Raw genomic sequence first — 24,756 nt, 5'->3', positions numbered from 1 at the left:
TTTTCCAGGGTAGGTTCTTGGCACTTCTCTGCAAATAGGTAAAAGGGAATGGCAGATATTCAAGCTTAGGGAGCAAGCAGCAAGGACAGAGCCTTCCCCCGCTCTGTGTGTTGAAGTCAGCAGATAGCACACCTGCTGCTGCGTGAGTTCCTTCTGCCAAGCAGAGCAGCACAGCTGCAAAACACTGCTTCTGGCTCTGAGCTTTGCCTGTCTTCAGGGATGGAGCCCCTCCCAAGGCAAGTTCAACTGGGTTCTTTGGCAGCCGAAGTCTACACGGACCCTGCAGGGAGCAGTGGAGAAAAGTGAATTTGACATGCTTGGAAATATTTAGATCTTGGATGTAAACTTCAAGGAAAATATTTACTCTGTTTGTTTTAATACCACAGAGGTTTGGATCCCGGGAATCTTCAGGCGAGTACAAAAGGCTCTTGCCAAGGCACCAATTTAACAATTTGGTCAGTGACAAAAGGGCATCCTGTTTAACTAGTCTGAATTTAAATAGCATGTTTCCAATGTATTAGCATGTCTGTCTCATCTGTTTACAGAACTGTTTTCTTTAACCCCTGAATTTTGTGTTTGGCTTATGAATTTGCACAGAATCAAATACTGTTTTTTAATAGAAAGCAAGCAAAAAAGCAGGTCATCACATAGTTGAAAGAGTTGCTATCCGAGCATTGATAATAAACTTCCCACGATTACTTGACCATTCAGAGTGACCAGATCCTCATAGAAGGCTACAAGCTCTCTTTACTAATGGCTCTTGGTGAAAAATTCCTTACTGTCTCTTTGCTGGTGCTGAGAAATACTGCAGAATGCTAAAGGACTGTCCAATTATATTTTTGGCAAGTGAATTATGATAAAAGAGAAGCCTTTTGTAAATGTGACTTGAAAAGTGGCATATTTTGTGTCCTCTCTTTGTGTTTTATGCAGAATCCCTACTGCAGGGCACAACATTCAGGACTGACACTGATTTCCCTTTAGTTTTCTGTTTTTGTTAGTCTGCAGCAGAGTGGGAAATACTTACTGTAAAGGGAAGTCTTAAGAAAACATATCAGTTATGTGCACAATATGTGTACATATATGGAGGAAAAATAGTCAAAAAAATGAATCCGGCATCACAATTCTCTCTCTAAGGGCCTATAAGGGATGAACCAGGACTCCTTCCTGCCTCTGGATAGCACATCAGGCAGAGAAAATGTTAACCATTTTTCAGCTCTCAGAAAAGTAGATTTCATGATGTCATACAATGTCCTATTCCACTGTTGGATTGCTTCCCCACTTTGGCAATTAAAAATAATTACACTTTTTTTTTTTTTGCTATATTGCCAAGCCTACTTCTCCTATACAATTGTTTTTAGACATGGCGAATGAACAGCTGCTTTTCAATTATTGGACACAGTTGTATTTCAATTCTCTTTTAACAGCTGTGAAACAGAATTCCTATTCAGAATTTTATAACAGTAAACCACACAAAAAGACTACTGTTGTCTCTCTGCTAATGGAGATTTTGTGTCCCACTTCTTTTTCAGTACCATCTCCCGGATGCTGTCTATTATCTCTTCCATCTTTGCTTGATTGTTACTACCATGTGTATGATTCCAACCAAGTCTGGTGTCTGCTGATTAAACTTTCTTTACAATACCTTGGTCAATTTTTCCCTCCATCAGAAGAGAAAGTTATCCCACTTCTCCTAACCAGGTGACAATTAAGTGAAGAAAGAATTTTAATACCTAAATGGTCATTCTGTCACTACCCACTATTGTCACATTTCTTCTTAGTTGGATATCAGTCATAAGAACAATTAGAGTGGGAAAAAGTCAAACATGTAAAAATTTATATTTGCTAATAAACTAATTTGCATGGGAGCCATTAGAGAAATATAGACTCATCTGCTTTACAGCAGCTTAGAACAGAGAGAGACCTACCAGGCCAGTTAGTATAACTCTAATGCCTTTGATCTTGGAGAAAGGAAAACAAGCTAGAGTGGTTAAGTGTTTTTTCTGTTTTCAGATAACTCATCTCTGTTGTAGCTTAGATATCCTAGAGCTCAATTCCCCAGTTTTAGTAGCTTCCTTATTCTGTTTTTTGGTGGTTTTTTGTTTGTTTGTTTGTTTGTTTGTTTGATGGAGTCTCGCTCTTGTTGCCCAGGCTGAGGCTGGAGTGCAATGGCTCATCTCAGCTCACTGCAACCTCTGCCTCCTGGGTTCAAGTGATTCTCCTGCCTCACCCTCCCGAGTAGCCGGGATTACAGGCAAGTGCCACCACTCCTGGCTAATTTTTTTTTTTTTTTTTTTTTTAAGTAGAGACGGGGGTTTCTCCATGTTGGTCAGGCTTGTCTCAAACTCCCAACCTCAGGTGATCCACATGCCTCGGCCTCCCGAAGTGCTGGGATTACAAGCGTGAGCCACTGCGCCCAGCCATCTTCCTTACTCTTTAACAAATGGTAATCTAAAATCAGAGATAGCATGGTTCTGAAACATTGGAAGGTAAACTAAGAGAACTATATGTTGCCATTCAGCTGTAATAATAATTCTCCTAGTCTCTAGGCCAGACTGCATTTCCATCTGGTAGAGATTTATGCATTAACTATAATACTTGATTTCCCCCTGAAGTTCAAATCTCTTTGGGAGGTATTAATTTTATCTTATTTAGGCATTTATACAGAGTATGAACTAACAATCTGAGAGTATGTTTTGATAGGCTGAAAGGAGGAGATCCATGAGGGATTTATACAATGCCATTTAATTTAAACTTATAAATATAATGTTAATGGCTGTGTATTAGTTTTCTATTGCTGCCGTAGCAAATTACCACAAACTTAGAGGCTTAAATAATACAAATTTATTATCTTCTTGCTCTTAGGTTAGATGTCTGGAGTGTTTTTCATTGGACCAAAATCAAGGTGTTGGCTGGGCTACCTTCCCTTCTGGAGACTCTAAGGGAGAATCTATTTCCTTGTCTTTTCCAGATCCTAGAGGCTACCTGCATTCCTTGGCTTTTATCCCCCATCTTCCATCTTTGGAGCCAGCAACAGTGAGTTGAGTCCTGATATGGCATCACTGTGATCTCTTCTACTGCTCCTTCTTCCACTTTTAAGGACCGTGTAATTATATTGAGCCTATGTGGATAACCCAGGATAACCCCTCTCTTCTAAGATCAGCTGTCAAGCAACCTAAATTCCATTACAACCTTAATTTCCCCCATTCAGCCATATAACTTAATATATTTACAAGTTCCAAAGATGAGGAAATGGACATCTTTGAGGGTGTGTCATCATTCTGCTTAACACAGAGTGTAAGACAAAAGCTACAAATATCAATGGCTTAACTAAATAATAAGTTTATCTCTTATTCACATTGGGAGTTTCTGGTAGAGCAATCCTCTAAGTGACTATTCAGGGACTCAGGCTCCTTTCATCTTCTGCATCTGCCTTCCTACTGAGCTTGAAAGCCTTCCCTGTTCGGTTAATACATGAAGAAATAGAGAGAGGCTTTTGTGTGTGTGGTTTTATGCACCAGGCTTGGAGGCAGTGAAAATTATTTCTACCTTTATTTTCATTGACAATACTCAGTTATGTGGCTATACCTAAGTACAGTGGAAGTTAGGAAATATAGTCTATCTATGTGCTTGGGACATGAAGAAAATACATTTGATGAAGAGCCAGTCAGTCTGTGCCAATTCTGTCCATTTGTTCACCAAACATCTATTCCATTTTTTCCTGCCACACATGGAACACAAGTGTCCTTTCTGAAGGTGGAAAACTAAAGGCCCCAACAAGTCATTGCACAAAACTTTAAGTCCAGCATCCTTGAGTGATGCTCATCTCTCTAGACCAGAATTGAAGTGGCTTCTTTGAACCTACAAATGATATATATTTACACACACACACACACACACACACACACACACACACACAAACACACATGCATACATATACCATGATACCATGCAGGGACAATACATAGATACAGGAAAACATTTTAGATATCTGTTTGGTAAAGGAAAAAATGAGAGGCATGCAGCTGTTGTTGAACCATAGCAATTTTGAAATCATGCTAGGCACATATTAAGGGTCCTATTATTTGGCTGGGAAAAAATCTTTCATTATTCCTAAATTATGCTCCCTAGAATCTCCTTTCTTCACTGTTCTCCATGGTTACTGATTCCAGCCTCTGAGAGACTCTTCTTTATCTATCTTTCCCATGACCTTCAGGAAGTGGGAGTTGGAGATTGTTTGGTGCTGATAAAAGTTGGGGAACCCAGCACTAATCTTAAAGCTTAAGAAGTCAATACTTTTAGTCCATGCTCATAGAATCCTTAGGGAAACAATTTTCCCCAAACTAACAGACATTTAAATTGTCTTGTTTCTAGTCAATTCCATGTGCCAATAACTACATGTGAAGTTTTCTCCTTGTGATAATTCTCATGACTGATTTATTTTTTGCTTCCTCACCTACACCCTTCTAAGCCACTCCCAACCTCCCTGAAGCTATCTGAAATAATATTTTTGAATACTGTTTCCTTAGTCGAATCTTTATATTAAATTGTCTGTTTTTTACCAATAATTTTATTTGATTGTTGTCATTCAGAGCCTTTTTCAATTTATCTTAATTAGATTGCAGAAGCACTCAGGTTTATTAACTCTAAAAGTTATTGATCTCTGGATACATATCCACTTCAATTTCTGCTTCAAAATAAGTCTATTTTTGTCTGTACTCATCTCTTTCTTGTAATATATTGCTAAGAAAAGCCAATAGTAGCAAATAGGCACTGTTACTCTCATATCAATCTCTTGTCCTCACATCCAAAAACTACAAGCTTACAGGCTTATGAGGTGTGTTGTGTCTTTCTATTTAATGTATGAAGTGGTTTTACCATATGTTTTGCCATGAAACAACATGACCTGGACCTTCATTGTTCCAGCCTCATCTATCAGCCTCCATGAGGCTATCTGAAATAATATTTGTGAATACTTATTTCCTTAATCTGATCTTTATCCTAAGGCTGCATTATAGATTCTCAGATCTTTCCCTTTTCAGGGACAAAAGGAAAAAAACAACAAGGATCACTTGTGGGATATTGTGATAAAATGGGCCTGAAATTGATTAACATCTTTTCTGCCCACATTCTGTTGGTCACAATTAAGTCATATGGCCATATTTAATTGCAAAGTGTGATAGAAAATGTATTTGTGTGTGTGTGTGTGTGTGTGTGAGTGTGTGCCCGGTGGGAAATGGCAATGGATTTTAGGGCATATGTGCAGTCTCTGTCACACCAAAAAGCACAACACTAAGTATATGGGTATGCTTAGACAGTATTGCTTAGAGCATTATGAACTGTTATTGATAGTTATTGGACATTTAACAGCAAGAGATCTGTATGATATCAATGTGCAGACGATATAAAAATCTTGAGGCATTCCAACTATCATACACTAATCAGAGGCAATTCATTTACTTAAGCTCATTATTGGCTACCTATTACGTATTGGACTTTACGTTATGTACTATGCAAATAAAAAGCACAGGATATATCTGTAACCTCAAAAAGCTCTCAGTATTCCAGAAGAGGCAAACATACACACAAGTAACTAAAACACTTTTTTTTTTGCAGTTATAAACATTATATAGGAGCACAGAAGAGGGAACTACTATGTCCTAGTCTTATTTTTAAAAAAAAGAAAACAGAGACAGCAAGAAAATAGCAACTATTAAGAATGCTGTGGTTTGTTTTTGTTTTTGTTTGGTTTTACTATGTAAATGAAGTATCTCATCAAATAAGGAATACTTTATGAGCAGGGAGTTATCAAAATGCTGAACATGGCTGGGTGCAGTGGCTCACGTCTGTAATCTCAGCACTTTGGGAGGCCGAGGCGGGCGGTGACCTGAGGTCAGGAGTTCGAGACCAGCCTGGCCAACATGGTGAAACCCTGTCTCTACTAAAAAATACAAAATTTAGACAGGCATGATGGCAGGCGCCTGTAATCCCAGCTACTCGGGAGGCTGAGGCAGGAGAATCGCTTGAACCTGGGAGGTGGAGGTTGCAGTGAGCCGAGATCGCACCATTGTGCTCCAGCCTGGGAAACAAGAGTGAGACTTCCTCTCAAAAAAAAAAAAAAAAAAAAGTGCTGAATATGCTGCCCTGAAGAAGCAAAACCCAAAGGTGTTCAAAAAGGTCAGTGGTTTGTCTAATTCAATGTTTTGGGGAAGAGATCTTGAAATCTTAAAATCCAGAACAATATTTAAAGTAAGAAAAGAAGCAAAGCCATTTTTTCCTCTTTGGTGGTTGTTATTGTTGACGTTGAAGAGTAACTGGAAAGAATAAGTTAAATGGTCAAAAGTTTGTTTTTGAGATGCCTGCAGTATGGCACTTGGGCAACCTCCCATGATGCTAGATCTGTGTTGGGTCTGACGAAGGCAGACATTCATTAAGCCTCTCACCACCAGCGGTTGGATCCCATCCACTTCATGCAAGTAGACAACCACAAATATTTTATTCCGTATATCAGTACCAGAAGCTAGGAGCATGGAATGCACACAGTATGCTTTGAACCTCATAATTGTTCCTTGTAATAATAAATTTTTACATTTGAACCTGTGAGTTATCAAGGAAAAAAAAACAAAAAGCCACTTTGGTTAAGGGATAGACTTAAAATAACAGGAATTATGGAAATGGAAAAATACCACTTTTCTTTGTTGGCCCAAGGATTTATGTGTGGGGAAAAAATGATTCAGAGGTGATGGCCTTTCTTGGACATTAACAAACGGTAGAGGGGTTTGCGTCCCTGACAATGGATGGTTTGTAAAATCTAATGGTGGTGGAGGTGGGAGGAAGAGGGTGGATGTGGCAGAAAAAGAGAGACTGAGTTTAGGCAGTTCTATACTTATAAAGGGAGAAATTGTTTGGATTTTTTTTTCTTTTTTGGAAAGAAAATCTATTGTTAAAAGTCACTTCAGCCTTTGCTAGAGAGTGAGAATAATTGGGCTTTAAAATATTAATAGAATATGAATATTGATGAAAAGTGAAATATCCTACAAACAACAGGCTTTTTCCAGCCAATTTGTTATACTCAACTCATGCTGATCGGATTCTGAGCTTTATACAAATAAATTTTAGATGGAAAAGAAATAAAACATTTAAACATTAGAAATCTCATGACAAAAGAATAGATAAACAAATAGACATTTCTTTCCTAAGAGTTGAAATTAAAGAAAAAATTGACAGTTGAAATTTCAATACATTAAAAAATTTCTAATGTAAAAACATTATTTTCTGTTGAAAGGCAAACCACATATTACACTGATAGTTACATTAAATAGGGGATTGAGTTCATCTCTTAATGTCTCATGCAAATTTATAAGAAAATAATTAGCATAATTAACAATAATTTATTGGTCGCTGTTATAGTAAATGTATAAATGAGCAAATAAAGATAGCAGATATGCTAATGGAAACTGTTTAATTATGCTAATAATAAGAAAGTATCATAAATTAAGATCCTATTTCACATGTTAAATTATGGTAAACACAGAAAGAGAATGTTTAAAGCTAGCAAGAGTATCATCGGACTGATTATCCTTCATTGATAATGATATTATACATTGGTAAAACTATTTTAGGATGCAACTTGAAAATGTGTGTATTTGTTGATTGAATAAGCTGAATTTAGTGGGTGAAATTGTGAAATGATTGTATTTTTCTTCTGCAACAGCCTGTTAAATTTCGTGTTGAATTTTCCATCCTTGCCCCTGGACAAAAACTTCTGATAAATTAATCGTTAGGTTACCAGTGCAGCTGATGTACAAAAGCCTAGTCAAACTTAAGAAACAAAACAAAACCACAAAATCTTTTATTGTCTCATCCTCTTTTAAGCTTCTCCCCTGGACCCCTGATGTGGGACTTGGAAAATTACAGTAAGGAAAGTAGATACTTCATTATTTTTACACTTTATTCTTTCATCTTCCCTTACTCAAGATGTTATTTCTTGACCCCGTCTTGGTGATGTTGGGTAGATAAGAGAAACCAGGGTTGAAAAGTTATTTGTCAATCAACACAGTTGTAATCTGGAACCAGACAGATACCTAAATGCTGTCTTCCTACTGAGGATATTTTGTAGGTTCTTCGAAAAAGCCAGTGAAAACAATCTACTATATTATTCACTGTCTCTGGCAGTGCCCCAACTAGCTGGCTATGAATGACATCTACCTGAACCCCTGCTTCTTGGGTAATCTTCCTATAGCCTCTTAGTGCTGTTGTCTGTTAGCCCTTGCAGGTAAGCCACATGTTGGGATCCTTTCCAGGTAATTCACGCCTCGCTACCCTCTGTAGGGTCCACACTGCCTCCACTTTTTCTCCGTGTTCAGCCATCAGGACTATTTCCAGCCAATCTCCTGTCTTTAAATTTTGCAGGCAAGAGCTGGCCTCTTTGTTTTCCAAATCCCTCACATATCAACATCTAAATTCCCTCACTTGGCCTGAGGTTAGTTAAGAAAGTATGAAGGAAGGAAAGAGAAATGCTGAATAATGCTGACAATTGTTCCAATAACGAATTGATCAATTCTGCTAATGAATGCTTACCTTTTGTTGTATAAGGGAAGGAAGGTGATGGACTAAGAGCAGCTGAATCTGTTTTGGGAAAGCCCTTTTGCAGCTCACATTTAAAAGATCAGGCATCTCTCTTCAGAAGGTACAGTAATTGTCACATACACTTTTGAGCTTTGAAATCCTAGCCCAAACTGAGACAATGGAAAAGTCCCATTTAGATGGTACACATTTTAAAAAATCTTCAGAATTTCCAAACCTTTTAGCCTCTAGGGGAAGAAAACACAAACAACTAGATTATGTAAAAGCTCGGTGCATTAAGACAGTAATTACAGTGTTAATTTGAAAACTATAAAATTTGAAAATGGGAATTTGAAAGTAATCCAATATCTCATAATAGGAGAATAGTTAAGAAAGGACATATCTAAATTAAAGAAAACCAACCTGCTAAAATAACAAGCTATGTTCTTGTGCAGGAAAATATAACATTGAGTTGGAAAAATAGGACATAAAATTGTATTTACACTATGTTTATAACTACGTAAGGTACATATTTAAGAGATTTGGGTCAGGAAATCAAACAACTAGTTGTCTGTCACAGCCCTGGAACTTGGTAGCTCGGTAACCTTAAGGACATTATTTAAAGTCTCTAACTTATCTCTCTAAAAAGAAGATAATACTTTCTGCTGTTTTCATGAGACTTACATGTGCTAAAGCATTGCCTGGCACTTAGTAATTAATTAAAAAGCTCTACTAAAAGACTGAAAAGGACACACAAAAATGAAAATAGAAGTGATGTTAAAATGATTTAAAATCTCTTTTACATTATTTGTAATCTTCCAATAATGCTGTTATATTACCTCCATAATTAAAAGCAAACTAAAAAAGCTGAACAGTAGGGGGACAATATATTGGTGACACCAACCCACAAACATGTAGGACATCTAAACAGGAGGTTGCACCAAATTGAGGCTTCCTCATATATCACAGACAAAGTTGTTTTCCCAAGATATTGTGTTAACCAATCAATTCAATGCTCATTCCAATCAATTGGCATGTTCTAGTAACCTTTGCATCATCTGGGTATCATTGGAATAGATTTTAGACATATATTACAGCAGTTCACTTTGCTTTCTTTGTAGTCCATTTCTGTCAAGGTACAAATCCCAAATAAAATATTTCAGAAACAAACCAGGGCTATTATCCAGTTTATGAGCATTTAGATAAAAAGGGAAAAATCACAACCCCCTGCAGTAGGCTTAATTCAAACAAGAGAATATATCTTGCAAACCGTTCAATAATTTTTATTACAGTTTTTGATGTGCTCTTATTATCTAGACTATAATCTGCAAATGAATTGGGTATTAAAGTAAATGACTGTTGAAAGTTTGCAAATAAACTCTCTCCCTATATATTATCACTCTTTTATTTGCTCTTATTTGGACTAATAAAGATGAAAACATTATGTATCTGATTTCAAACCAATAAGGGAGCCAAATAGAACTTTAAAAAATGATGTAGAGGTTGAAAATTTAAAAGTGCTTCCTTTAGTTGGTTTTGGACAAGAACCTTGACCATATCCAAGAAATATATAATTGATTCACCTAAGTTTGTTTCTTAAAGACTAAGTAAAACTATCATTTACATATGTATTTCTCATACGGCTTTATGCTGTTGCTTCTCATGATAACTTAATTTTTAAAATCCATATTCTGAGATTTGAGGTGAAATCTGAACAGGTGCAACTACATGTCTTTCTTTATAGTTACACGTGGATAAACAACTAAAAATAAACCCCAAAATAAAAACATTTTAAACACAATATTGGAGGATTTTCTTCCGTTAACTCTTTATTACTTAAAAGATGGTGAATTTTGTCTGGAACTTTGTGGTCAACTATTTTAAAATGAACATAGACTTGGGGGTAGTAGGTCGTTGATATTTCTGATTTTTAAAAATTTGAGTTCAGTAGTGTATCAATCAAATTGTTGCTAGAAAACATTAAGATGTGAGTGTCATACAACTATAAGCATTGATTTCTGAGTTATGGCAGCTGGGTGGGAAGGGTACATCTTGGCTGAGATCAGCTGGTCTTCGGTTCTAGCCACGTATTCAGATCGGTTTTGCTCCAAGTGTTCTCAGCTTTTGAGACTAGTAGACTGGATGGGCAATGTTCTCATGATGTGGGATGAAAGGTCCCAAATACGATGAGAGAAAAAAAAAGTATACTACTTAAGGCCTAGGCCTGGAATGTAGGCCATTCCCACCCCATTATTGTAAGTTACATGCCCAAGTGTTGTTAATGCCTATTCCTCTCTGAGAGATGAGAAAGAATGGAGTGACCATTCCTGAATAACAATTTAATCTCACACAAGTGATACATATTGTACTTCATGTTCCTACAATGTTGTCATAAATGCTTCCATCCAATGACTAAATTCTCCCCCTTCTTTTCTCTTTAATGTCTCTTCCTACTTCTCTAGTTTCTTGGGTTATGAATGCCACATATCTCCCTTAAACTATTCTAATGATCTCCTTCTCTGTGCTTTCATGGACTTAACCTTCATCTTCTAAAATACTGTCATTGTTAACTCTGTAATGTAAAATTGGGGCATATTATTCTATTCCTCATAATTCAGTGACTCCTTATCATAATAGGTGGGCAAATTTTCTTGAGGTGGAATAGGTGACCTGGTCAAACTAACTTACACCTGGAAAAATGACTAAAAAGTAACCCCCCAAATAAAAACTTATTAAATATAATATTTGAGAATTTTCTTCTGTTAATTCTTTATTACTTAAAAGGCTGTGAATTTTGTCTGGAACCTTGTGGTCAACTATTTTAAAATGAACATAGAGTTGGGGGTATTAGGTTATTGACATTTCAGATTTTTAGGAATTAGAGTTCAGTGGTGTATTAGTTTGTTTTCATACTGCTATAAAAAACTGCCTAAGACTGGGTAATTTACATAGGAAGAGAGGTTTAATTGACTCATAGCATGGCTGGAAGGCCTCAGAAAACTTACAATCATGGCGGAAGGTGAAGAGGAAGCAAAGCACCTTCTTTACAAAGCGGAAGGAAGGAGAAGTGCTGAGCAAAGGTGGAAGAGCCCCTTATAAAACCATCAGATCATGTGAGAACTCACCATCATGAGAACAACATGGGGGAAGCTAACCCCATGATTCAATTATCTCCACCTGGTCTTTCCCTTGATACGTGGGGATTATGGGGATTACAATTCAAGATGAGATTTTGGGTGCAGACACAGCCAAACCGTATCAAGTGGTGTATCAATGAAGTTTTGCCAGAAAACAGTAAGATCTGAGTATCATATCATACAACTATAAGCGTTGATTTCTAATTTATGGCAGCTGGGTTAGAGCTTCTGCTCTAATTTCTGCATTACATTTTAGGCATCCAGAATCCTCTCATGATTTCATACACCTTGATGCCCCTGTCTCTGCAATGTTATCTATCTGTAGTGTCTTCTTCCAATGGTCCATGAGTCAAAGTACTCCTGATCCTCAATTCTACCTCTTGTCTGAAATTGAACCAGTCAGGAGACACTAGGTTAGGAAGCAAATGACAGTGGCTTATAACCACAAACATGTATTTCTTGCTTACCCTACATCCCCATTGCTGACTGGTTTTAGAACTCTTCATTTCAGGACCCAGACTAATGGAGTAAATCTTATCTGTTTATTTCACCATAGGGAAAATAAACATAGTGAAGCATGTTTTAGCTCTTAAAACTTGTGTTTGCCACTACCACGCTCATATTTCATTGGCTAAGGCAAGTCACATATACATGTCAGAGTTCAACAGGATGAAGGTGTAAAACTCTTCCTCAAGAGAGAAGGACATCTCAATGTGAGGCAGTAAATATTTTGAAGAGTATCAAAATCTACCACAGAAGTGGCCCTTTTGTCTTCCTGTTAAAGATTTCTTTTACTATGTTGCAACAATAATTAATATAACTATCACTTGCTGAAATGATATCTATCTATTTTTATTGATATCTGTATATCTTTATTGATCACTCAGTTCATTGAGTACTTTTTCTACTTCCCACATAACTTCAGGCAAAAGAATTACTAATATTTTTACTACAACATAATGAATTCCCTCTTTCTCTAGTTTCCAACATTTACTTCCTTTACCTGTGAGCCCTCACCTGTAGCTTTAGGAAAAACCACAAGGCTTCTATTGACGATGTGTTCAAGGCACTACAGACTGTCACTAACACTTTCCTCAAAGCCCATTGCTCAGTTCTAAAGCCACTTCCACATTGTGGGTTGGTATTTTGCCACCATCTCACTGTTAATATTAACATATGATAGATACATATTGCTCTGTAACAAATTACTACAAAACTTAGCAGCTTAAAACAACAAACATTTATTATTATCAGTTTCTGAGGGTCAGGAATCCAAGAGTGGATTAGCTGGCTGCTTCTAGCTCAACATCTCTTGTGAGGTTGCATTCAAGTTGTTACCGGGCTGCGGTCATCCGAAGGCTTGACTGGGGCTGGGAGATCAGCTTTCAGTATCACTCATGGGGTTGTTGGAAGGCCTCAGTTTCTGCTGAGTGTTATCCAGAGGCTCCAGTTCCTCACCACATGGGTCTCCCCACAGTGCTGCTTGAGTGTTCCTCAAGACCTGGCAGCTGGTTTCTCCCAGGATGAGAAATCTGAGAGAGAGGTCCAAGAGGGAAGCTTCAGCCTTTTCTAACTTAATGTCAGAAGTACCAGGCATCAATTCTGCCATATTCTGTTGGTCACACAAACTGTGATACAGTATGTGGAAGGACTATACAATATTAGGAGATAAGGATCATTGGGAGAATGATTTGGTAGGCTGGCTTTGACAAATAGTATTTTTTTCAATCTTGAAAATCCAGAGCTGTCAGAGAAGCAAAAATGACTTCAATGTGACTAGTTTAGTTGACTATTTATATAGTTATTTAAAAAAATCTCTTTTACCTGTGTGCTAGCCCCTGTGATAGCTGCTGGTCATGTAGAAATGAAAATGTTTCTTTCTTTGAGGAGATTACAAACTATTAGGGAAATAAACATACACAGTTATGTATCACACAATTTTGTTTCATCAACAATAAACTGCATATACAACAGTGACCCTGTAAGATTACAATAGTGCATTTTTACTGTACTTTTTCTATGTTTAGATACACGAATACTTACCACAGTGTTACAATTGCCTACAGTTTTAAGAACAGTAACATGCTATACAGGTTTATAGCCTAGAAGCAATAGGCTAAACCATATAGTCTAGGGGTGTGGTAGGCTATGCAATCTGGGTTTTTTGTGAGTACACACTATGATGTTTAGATAACATCATCGCCTAATGATACATTTCTCAGAATGTATCCTCGTCATAAAGGGATGCACCACTGTGCAGAAGTTAAAAATTACTTTATACATTAATTGCTGTAATAGAGTACCTACATATCATAAAGAGAGTCAAAATTACAAGTGGTTAAAGACTTTGACTTTTGTGGTCAGATCACAGAATTTTGATTCCAAGCTTCACCATTTATTAGTTGTAGTACCTTTAGCAAATTACTTTACCTTTTGTGACTCAATTTTTTCATTCACTAATACAGAAAATAATAGTGTTTTCCCATAGGGTTTATACAAATTTTAAATGACTTCTACACAGATAGATATATACGGAGGTAGGTAGATAGATGACAGATAGATAGACAGATATGCTTGCAGGTATGTGAGTCAAAAGTTATTTCAATTTGAAAGAAGTGGTGTTCTTGTCATGCAGTGATAGCAAATTTAGAAACATTGTCATTTGCAGTTACATATAAAGTAGAATATATGTGCAATGAATTGGATAATCCAGCTAAGTTGTGACAATGATGACGTCAATTGCATGCATGGGTGGAAGAGGATACAAAGGCAGTTTTAGATAAAGAATTTCATCACTTATTGGAATAGGCATTTCCAACTTCTTGCTTATTCCCAACATTTGAGCTTATAATAGAGAATCAAAGGGGAACTTTTTTTCTCTTTGTAAAAATCATGCCTTTAATTATCTGAAGAATATAAATGTGAAATGGATAATTTACTGTGTGGATATTTGTGCTTGTTAAGGTAACAGAGTTGGGATATGATTGAAAATTAGCCATACAAAAATTCTAGTCTTTCTTATTGCCATCTAGCCTGCTTTGGCCAAGATTGCCATAAAAAGCTAGAAACATTGCAAAGCCATTGTGATAATCTGTTCTGGTGGACCATCTATTTGCATGACCTTGGTTATAAGGTCATGAAATGTGCTAGAGTTGGTGGGGAAAAACTTGTGCCTTTGAAATTTAAGAGCACTTTTTATTCCCTCTGGTAGTTTTCCTGAAATTCTGTGAGCAGGACTTACCTAGCTTGATTCTTCATTACTTGGAAATCCTGAATAGTTTTTCTTGGAAGTAACCTGATGGAAAAAATTAAAAATGTTTCCGAAGAACTATTAATGCTGGGTGTTTTCTTTTTCTGAAGCATTTTATTTTTATTTAGACTTAGATCAAGAACACTTATGAGATTAAAGTTTGCTGATCCAGCATGACAAAAATTGTTTTTATCAGAATTTCAAACCATAGCTTTATGCATTGGTAGGCTTGACTCTGTTTTTAACAATTGTCTTTACCTTTCTTGCACTTTAAGAAGATAACAAAATAAAAGCTTTTTACTACAGTTTTGCTTCAAATGGCGTGTTATTGCCTTAAAAAATATTATTTTCTAAGGAATGTTAAGAGAATATTTTAAGAAAGCAATGACACTGTCTCCAGAATCTTTTCATAGAGGACAGTTAGTCCCATTCTTATTACCCTTAATGGTTGTTCCTTTTTAAAGAACAAGTACCAGATGTATGATAGGGACTTCCCAGAGAAAGACTAGGTTCTATTACTGGGTTTCGGTAGGAAGAAAAAAAAATCTATAGGAATATAATGAATAAACCCAAAGGAATTCAATTTTTTTAAATAAATTTTTTTTTGTAAACACATACTATAGTCCTATCAACAATTAGATAAAATTTAGATGTTGAAATTCTCAAAATCCATCAATGGAAAAACATTTGTAAGATTTCAATGGTGTGGACAGTGCTGTGGATTGGACAAAGGGAGAGCAGGCTTCTAAAGTCCAAGGAGATTGCCAAGGAATTGGATGCTCTATCATGTGATTTAGTGCCTCTGCCAGAACAAGGCATCCAGGAATTAGTGTTTCCCTCTTTTAGTTTTACAAAGGAGAATTTGTGGTGTAGAAAGGAAAGAAGAGACTTTGGAATAAAGCAGACCCGAGTACCATTGATTAACACCTTCAACTTCCACAGACTTCTGAATTGCCCCAAACATCTGGTTTTTTCACTTCTGAAACAAGGACAGAAATTAAAGGGATGTTGGGAAGTAAAATATCTAGCATGGCTCTCACCAAGGTTAGTTGCCTTCCACTTGCTGTTGGTGTTTGTATGAGTTAGGTTTATATTTAATTTCTTAATGTAATTCACCAGAAGGTTACAGTTTTCTCCATGCACAAACAAGCTCCACAATGATACAGAAAAATTTTATCCTTTGTGAAGAAGACAAAGGTCTTAGAAAGGTAAATTTTAACCTGTTTGAAAGTAGCTGTGGAATAGTGGAAAGAGAAATACTCATATGCAATTCTAACCCAAGGCTTAGCCTGTCACCCTAAGCTGTCAGATCCGTGGCTTCCTCCTTTATGTGATGAATTTAGTGAGATAAATTATTCAAAATATAGCAGATGATTAATAAAAGTCCATTATGAAAAATAAAAATAAAAATGAACTATAACTAACTGAAAATGAAGGATGCCTTCCCTCCTGATACATTTTTAGCACAAAGTGAACAAAGACACTTAGAACCGTGAGGCACCTGCGCTCTTTCCTCTGTTTTTATGAATATGTAACAGGAAAATGAGAGGGAGATGATTGTCACACATCATTTTTTTCTGAGTATGCTTTGTTACAGCAGCTTTACCAATTAATCCTGCTACAACCCAATATGTCGGTGAATTCTTCTGTTCAAAGCCTTTGAAACAATCAAGTGTGTCCCAACATGTTTTATTTCTCTTTTCAAGTTGCTACACGCAAGTCCTGATCTGTTTTCTTCTAGTTAGCACGTTGCTGCAGAAAAGGGCTTTATCAGCCTCATGAGTTTCAATATCAGATTGAATCTGCTGTTATGCTTACAGACAGATGACAGCGACTCCCAAGCAGCTAATGGTGTGTGATTTTGATCACAGTCCCAGGACTGAAAGTGTGTTAGCATGAACCATTCCCACACATTCTCCTGGTGCTCCTGTGACTGTGTCTTGAGACCAAAGACATACTTTTGAGGGAGATTATACAGGTCCCATGTGGGGTAACAGGTCAAGTAAACATCTTGGCATGCAGCTTATACTAGAAAGTCATTATTAAATTATTTGCCTCTCGTGAAAGATCCTCAATGGGTGGTTTTAAAAATGTATTCTAATTATTTTTCAGTCAAGTGAAAATCAGTAACCAAGATACAAATTATACAGCAAAGATTCCATAGAAATAAATTAATGGAAATAACTGTGAATATTATCTTTTTGTGGTTAAACATTTCTAACATGAATGTTCAGTTTTATATTTCTTCGTATTTCAGTAATGAAAAAATGTTATTGTCTTTCAATTTTATTGTCCTTCAAATTTTATATGTCTTTCAAAGTCAGTCAACACTGACTTTGTTCTGAACCTTGAAGGTCTTGTTTGGTGCCCTGGTCTGAAGTCTGAATGAAAAGAAACCAATCATTATAAAACAATTTTCACATATTCTAAGATACAGTATTATCTGTACTTTAAGTCACTCACCTTGTTCTTTATTCTGAAATTCTTTGGGAACACAGTATCATTTTTAGTAATAAACAAGGTAAAGAGAGAAGTGACAATGCCAGAAATTAGAAAATTACTTGTTTACTTGGTTTACTAAATTTATTTATATCATATTATTTTCTTCTTGCAGTTTTTGGTTTGCTTTGTTTTAATTTGTATATGAAAACAAGACATAATACCACGGCTCATAGTTTCAGATCATGCATTCCTTAAATTCCCAATCTTTTACAACAGTAAAACTTCTAAGATTGTATTTACAGTTGAATTTTACCCTGATAATATATACTGTGACTATAGTGACTGAAAATGGAATATTCATAGTTTCTTCAAGTCCTGAGCCAATCAATCAAATAAGAAGTATAGTGCAATCATTATTATCAAGTGAACTAACCTGCAAAATACACGTTTAGATTGCCGAAAGTTTAGATGGAACAAGGGGAACAGATAGACAAAAAGAATCAGCCCCAGCTAAAATAATTATCTATTTACAAAGCTTCAAGCTCAGAGGTATTTGGCCCAACTCATTGATGGGCATGTTCAGCATCTCCAGATATTTAGTTCAAGAAGCCCTGGTTTTCTTTTTTATGCTATTTTTTTAAGGAATTGGCATGTTCAGTTAAAAAAATCCAAATTTTAATATTGGAGAAGCAAATCAGATTGGTTCCTGGAACTATTCTTTAGGCAGCCTCAATGTTCAGAGAGCCTGGATGTAGTCAGGTTAACACTGACCTTCAAACTTGGAGACAAGTTTTTCTGGCCTAGTCTTGCACATGGGTAATGATACCTGGAATCAGGGAAGTTACAAAAGAGATACATTATTTGTTTAAGTATCTGTACAAGGTTGAAAGAACACCTGGTAGTTTTTAGCTTTTCTTCCCTCACACTGCTGCCCCGGTATATTTTCTTTTAATGCAGAAACACCTTACATTATAGAATGATGACAGTATGAAAGCTGTTCAGAACTGTAAATAATGATTTTCCATGCCACGCTTTTTTTTTGTACATATATGTGATAAGGCTGAGAAGAAACAATTAAAAATAATGTCTATTTTATTCCAACTAAGTTTATAGCCTTTCAATGTAGCAACTCCTGAAAAACTTGGAGAGGCATTCAAAAGACTCATAAAATGCCCTTACATCTCAGTTCGAAAGTGAATGCATTTGTAGCCTTTCCGTTTTTGCCAAAAAGAAAAAAAAAAATGAAAAATCCTGAAATGTTTGCCATTTTTCTTCCTCAGATGAGAGGTATAATGTCCTAGTTGCTGAGGTCCTCTGGAAATTATTGAGATAACTTAAAATTTTCTTATTCTCCCTCATCTAGGAAATTCAATAAACAAATATATCTTTTATGATGTGGCAGTGGGAACATGAATGTATTGACTGATTTTTTGGAGAACTGAGGTGGAAAGAGTGTTCTTTATTTAGCTGCAGGTATCTGATATTTCTCCCTAAATAAACTCAGCCATAGACTTAAGACTTCTTAAAAGTTCATTTGTATGTCTGCCCAAGTGATACATCTACATCAGATTTTTTCAGTCTTAACTTTATTGCCATTCTGAGCCAGAATATTCTTTATGTGGGTGAGGGAGTGTTCTGTGCACTGCAGAATGTTTAGTGGCATCTTTGGCCTCTATTGACTGGATGCCAGTAGCTTCTCCAAGCCCCACCTCAATCGTGACAACCAAAAATGTCTCCAGACATTGTCAAATGGCCCTTGGGGGGGATATAGCCCTCGGATCAGAACCATTACTGTAAATCTTTCAAAATAATAATACTTTACTACTTCTAAGGCTTAATATGTTAGTTATCTAGGATATATGGATATATATATTTATATTCTCTTATAGATAGTTTTTGTCATTCATATGCAATTCTCTAAGCTCTTTAATTAGTCTACTAAAAGAAACTGAAGATTGGCTTAAACGTAATTTTTTTTTCTATTTTATAACTATTACAACATACCCTGTATGTCTGTTATATTTTGAAAACCTGTTTTAATGTGTTGACTGTCTGTTCATTATTGATAGAAACGATTTCTTGCCTTTACTGCATCACTCACGGAATCTCGGATCTTAGTTCAGGAACAGTATTTTGCTGGGCCAGCTTCGTGTGTCATCATGTCACTATTTTAAAATATATTTGCTGGTAATACAGTCTTATGTACAGCTGTCTTCAAGAGCTAGCCAACAACTGTCTCATCAGGTTGGGTTTTCCATCTTCTTCTTCCAGCACCTTTTTCTTCCTTCCATGATATAGATATATTGATCATGAGGAGAGGGCTCACCCCTCACCCAGAGAAGTAGTTAGGAAAGCAACATGCGGAAACAAAGCCATGAATCTGACAAGAAATGTACTTAAGGTAAGTAATAAGATGGGGTTGCATTTTTATGATGTGTTACAAAAAAATTGTCCTCAAAAAATCTAGCTCTGGAAGCCAGACATTATTCACTTTGGGGGAGCATGCCGTGCAAAAGATCTCCTGGTTTGGGGAAATCACACAGTGACCTATGTTGTTCCTGGTGCCTACCGAGGAACGTGGACGCAGCTTCAGTCTAAGAAAGAATGTTCAATTGAGGCAGCCACTTTCTCTGGGCCAAATAACATTCTTCATAATCTCCCAAGTGTTATATTTAATTTACATTTGAAATAGAAAATATGTGAACATAGACTTTGGCTCACAAATTATTTCAGCTTTCTGAATTCCGGAGAATGTGCTTGTTGAAGCAGATGTTTCTGAATTTTATTTTATTACTGAAATTTCCACAAATATAAATCATTTAAAAATACATGATTTAAGAGTTTAATAACCTGAAAATGACCACCCAGCAAAGTTTTTGTATCTTTCCTCAGCATTTCTGATCATGTATTTTCAAGAAAGCATTGAATTTTTTAGCAAAGCTTCTCACGTAGATAATCTCTTAGAGGTTTAAATCTCTTATGGAGCATAAGAAAAATAAACTATGTTTTGACTTCAATCTAAATGGAATTCTGTACTCTTTACAAGCCCCTGAATATTTCATAACTCTGAAAGATGCAAATGTAAATTTCCTATGAATCCCGATTTTATTCGAAGATTGAAGCCGTATCACCTCACTTAGAACAAATTTCATCTATTACCAACTATCTTGCAGGTAAAGGGAAGCCAAATATAAGTAAAGTACTAACAAGGCCAATTACTTTCAGGTGCATGGATGATTAATCATAAAATTCACAACGGAGGACACTCTGTGGGTAAGGAATACGATTCCTTTTTGCAAATAATGTGGTATATGTATATATTTTTCTTCTCTTCTCCTTTCACATGCACTGTTTAGATTATATACATGGAGATGAATACCCATTGTCCTTTGCACTTTCTGGATGATAAATTAGAAAGGAAGAATCCAAAGAATGAAGTTGTGCTATTTGTCCTCATTTCTGATTTGGGAAACTAGAGGAAATTAAGATGGTTAGTATTGCTATGATTTTTTCCCCCCTGAACCCGAGGAAATAGGAAATTAAAGTCTTTAAATGCATTTTCTATAATCAACAAATTATAAAGTTATTTTCACTAATCTTTTTGAAAATACAAATACAAGCCAGAGGTTCTTATGCATGGCTCATTTCTCAGGACTTCATAAGACCATGAAGCACAGTGAAACCCATATATTGAATAGGTCTCATGCAATCTGCCTGCATTGAGTAAACCAAACCCACTCATTCAAACTTTATCAAATATTTTTTATCCTTTACCATGTACCAGAAACAGGACAAGGGACGCAGGATGTAGAGGTGAACCAAAGAAACAGTTCTTGTCCTCATGAAGCTTATATTTTAGTGTAGGAGACAGAGGCACAAAGAATGTAAACCAATAAAGAGAAAAAGATAATTTAGATAGCAGTAAGTTATATAAGGAAAATTAAACAAGGCAATGGGATAGAAAACAATGACCAAGATGTAGAGAAAACTTTGGCTTGGGCTGTCAGAGCACGACACTCACTACAGAGATTGCGTTTGAGCTGAGATATAATAAATAAAAATGATCCAAACATGTTGATTCAGGGAAAGACTACTTCAGGAATTGTAATCACAAAATCCTATTCCTAAGATAAGAATGAGCTGGGTGTCCTTGATTTAGAGAAGAAAATCAAAGTGTGTAGACTCTAGGAAGTAAGATTAGGTCCTGCTAGAGACTGAACTGTGTTTCTTAAAAATGTATATGTTGAAGCCCTCATCCCCACTGTTACTGCATTAGAGATATGGCCTTTAAGGAAGTAATTAAGATTAAATGAAGACTAAGAGCAGGGCACTAATCTGATATAATGGGTGTTCTTATAAGAAGACACACCAGATCTCTCTCTCTCTCTGTCTCTCTCCATGCACAGAGAAAAGACCATGTGAGGACACAGTGAGAAGGAGGCCATATGTAAAGCAGGAAGGAAGATCTCACTGGAACCAAAAACCAGCCCTGCTGGCATCCTGATCTTGGACTTCTAGCCTTTCTCAGAACTGTGAGAAAATAAATTTCTGGTGTTTCAGCCACTCAGCCTGTGGTCATTCGTTATGCAACCCTACAGACAAACAGGGACCTAGCTTAAGAACTGGTTAAAAATGAGGCCAGTGAGGAATTTGATACTCTATGGTTGGGAAAGTTTGATGTATTCTAAGTGCAATGGAATGGAGCTGGGGATATAAATTTTGGATTTATTGGCAGGTGAAGCATATTTTAAAATAGACTAAAATTAAATTTCCTAAGGACAGAATGTAGACAGAAAAGAATCAAGGTTTTATGACCAAGATCCAAGTCACTCCAATATTTAGAGTTCTCCCAAACATCTAAAGAAGGCTTACACTGATTCTATGTAGCATCTTCCAAAAAATAGAAATTCTTTACAGCATCTTTCCAAGTCATTACATGAGGCCAAAATTACCTTTATATTATAACCAAAGACAGTACAAGAGAAAAAGCTATAGATCAATATCTCACATGAACTTAGACATAACGTTTCTAAACAAAATATCAGCAACTTGAATCCAGCAATATGTAAAAAAGAATTATGCTCCATAGCCAAGTGGGATTTATTCCAGGTATGCAATGCTTTTAAATATTTGAAAATAAGTCAATATAATCTACCATATTAACAGGCTAATCACATGATCATATCAGTTGACGAAGATCAAATCTATGACAAAATTCAGCATCTGTTTATAATTCTAAAGAGCCTCTCTAAAAATAAAAAATAGAGGGAAATATCCTCAAATTGATAAAGATCATGTACAAAAAACACAAAAGCTAGCATTATACTTAATGGTGAGAATCTGAATTAGTTCCCCCTAAGATCAGGATCAGGCAAAGATGTTTGCTATCATCACTCTCATTCCATGTAGTCTGGAAGTTCTCACTGGTGCAATAAGGCACACAGTGGAAATAAAGACACTGAAATTTGTGTTAGTTAATTTTGTGTTGCTATAACAGAATGCCACAGACTGGATAATTTATTAAGAAAATTGTTTATTTCTTACAGTTTTGTAGGCTCAGAAGTTCAAGGTGTAGGGGCCCACATCTGGTGAGGGCCTTCTTGCTGCATCATCCCATGGCAGAAGGCAAAAGCGTAAGGGTACAAGATAGAAAGAGAGAGAGGGATGGGGGAAGGATGATATGAGGGAGCCAAACTCATCCTTTTTATCCAGAGCCCACTCCTGAGATAATTAAGTCACTTCCGCAATACATCATTAATCCATTCAGAGCCCTCATGACCTAATCACCTTTTAAAAGTTCCACTTCTTAACACTGTTGCATTGGGGATTAAGTTTCCAATACAAAAACTTTGGGGGATGCATTCAAACTATAGCCAGTTTGAATGGAAAAAAATTTAACTGTTTCTATTTCAAATGACATAATTGTATACATAGAAGATTCCAGGCAATCTCTTAAAAACTCCCAGAACTAATGTATAAGTTTAGCAAGATCATAGGATACGAGACCAACACACAAAAATCAATCATATTTTTATATGCTAGCAATGAATATGTGGAAAACACAATTAAGAATACAAGACTATTTACAATTATTTCAGAAAAGAGAGAAATAATTAGGTACAAATCTAACAATGTACACATAGGTCCTCTATGCCAAAAATGGCAGAACCCAAAGGAACAAATGCAAAGGACCTTTAAATAAATGGAGAGATGACTTTGTAATGGATAGAAAGATTTAACACAATAAAGATGTCAATTCTCTCCAACTTCATCAACAGGTGCAATTCAATTCATATCAAAATTCCAAAAAACATTTTTTGCAGATATAGTAAAATTTATTTTAAAATTTATATCTCAAGGCACAGACCATGGACTAAGTAAAATAATTTTGAAAGTGAATGAAGTAGGGTGGATTATTATATCCAATGTTAAGACTTAATATATGGCTACAATAATCAAGAGAGTGTGATATTGGTTGGGGGATAGACTCATAGATCAATGGAACAGAAGAGATAACCCAAAACTAAACAACACAAATATGCCCAGCTGATTTTTGCAAAGGTTATAAAAGTGGTTCAGTGGAAGAACAGTTCTTTCAACAGATGATGTTAAAGCAATTAGATGTCCAAGGGCAAATAATTGAGTCTCAACCTAAACCTAATACTTAATTTAAAAATTAATTCAAAGTGTATTATAGATTTAAATATAAAATGTAAAACTAAAAAACTTTAGCATAAGACAAAGAAAAATTTTAGGAAGTAGGACTAGATGAGAAGTTCTTAGATATGACACCAAAAGCACAACTCATAAGAGAATATAATTACTCTTTTGGACCTCAAAAAAATTAAAAACTTTTGCTCTGTGAAAGACTACATTTAGAGAATGAAAAGTTAATCTAAAGTTAATCTACAGACTAGAGGAAAATATTTGGAAATCACAAGATTCTACATAGGGCTTCTACTTAGAATATATAAAGAACTCTCAAACTGAACATTAAAAGAAAAATAAGCAGGCTGGTCTGAAGATAGCGAAGTATCTCAATTGATTGTTCACAGTTCGTTACAGATCTTACTCTTTGTTCTACTCTTCTCCTCTTCTCACTACTGCACTTGACTAATAAAAAAAGCAATTAAATTAGAAAATTTATAAACAAAATTAACAAAAGATTTTTAACTGGGAGAGATGATATCTCATTTTAGTTTTGATTTGCTTTTCTGTGATAATCAATGATGTTGAATGCGTTTTCATATGCCTGTTTGACATTTGTATGTCTTCTTCTGGGCAATGTCTATTCAAATCTTTTGCCCATTTTTTAAATCAGATTATTAGATCTTTACCTATAAAATTGTTTGAGCTTCTTATATA

General features: G+C 35.9%; 1 protein-coding gene and 1 long non-coding RNA gene across 4 annotated transcripts; one reads left to right on the top strand and one right to left on the bottom strand.

The window, feature by feature from the left end:
- Nucleotides 1–173: 173 nt before the first annotated feature.
- On the top strand, nt 174–21,957 carry LOC129463140 (uncharacterized). Of its 3 annotated transcripts, none has more exons than XR_008651023.1 (5): nt 174–302; nt 2,863–3,033; nt 19,663–19,792; nt 20,748–20,881; nt 21,798–21,957. XR_008651023.1 is itself a non-coding variant. In XM_055243686.1 (5 exons), the coding sequence occupies exons 1-4, from the start codon at nt 220–222 to the stop codon at nt 20,865–20,867; spliced, it is 477 nt and encodes a 158-aa protein (XP_055099661.1). In that variant the 5' UTR covers nt 174–219; the 3' UTR covers nt 20,868–20,881; nt 21,798–21,957. The 3 variants fall into 3 exon arrangements, 1 of the variants encoding a protein (XP_055099661.1); XM_055243686.1 differs by having other exon boundaries at nt 19,690–19,792; XR_010115584.1 differs by lacking the exons at nt 174–302; nt 2,863–3,033; nt 20,748–20,881; nt 21,798–21,957 and adding an exon at nt 20,617–20,653 and having other exon boundaries at nt 19,669–19,792.
- Nucleotides 13,397–14,994, bottom strand: LOC129463141 (uncharacterized). Its single transcript, XR_008651024.2, has 3 exons — nt 14,941–14,994; nt 13,524–13,597; nt 13,397–13,443 (listed from the first exon to the last, which is right to left on the bottom strand). It is a non-coding gene; the product is annotated as an uncharacterized lncRNA (long non-coding RNA).
- Nucleotides 21,958–24,756: the final 2,799 nt, after the last annotated feature.

The sequence above is a fragment of the Symphalangus syndactylus genome, chromosome 14 (genome assembly GCF_028878055.3).
Source record: "Symphalangus syndactylus isolate Jambi chromosome 14, NHGRI_mSymSyn1-v2.1_pri, whole genome shotgun sequence".
NCBI classification, from domain to species: Eukaryota; Metazoa; Chordata; class Mammalia; order Primates; family Hylobatidae; genus Symphalangus; species Symphalangus syndactylus.
This window is presented reverse-complemented; position numbering and strand designations above follow the sequence as displayed.

Coding starts and splice junctions, on each gene's coding strand:
- LOC129463140 (XM_055243686.1), top strand. CDS start 220: ATGGAGCCCCTCCCAAGGCAAGTTCAACTGGGTTCTTTGGCAGCCGAA. Junction 303..2,862: donor GCAGGGAGCAGTGGAGAAAA/GTGAATTTGACA, acceptor TCTTGCTCTTAG/GTTAGATGTCTGGAGTGTTT. Junction 19,793..20,747: donor TGACAAGAAATGTACTTAAG/GTAAGTAATAAG, acceptor TGCACTGTTTAG/ATTATATACATGGAGATGAA.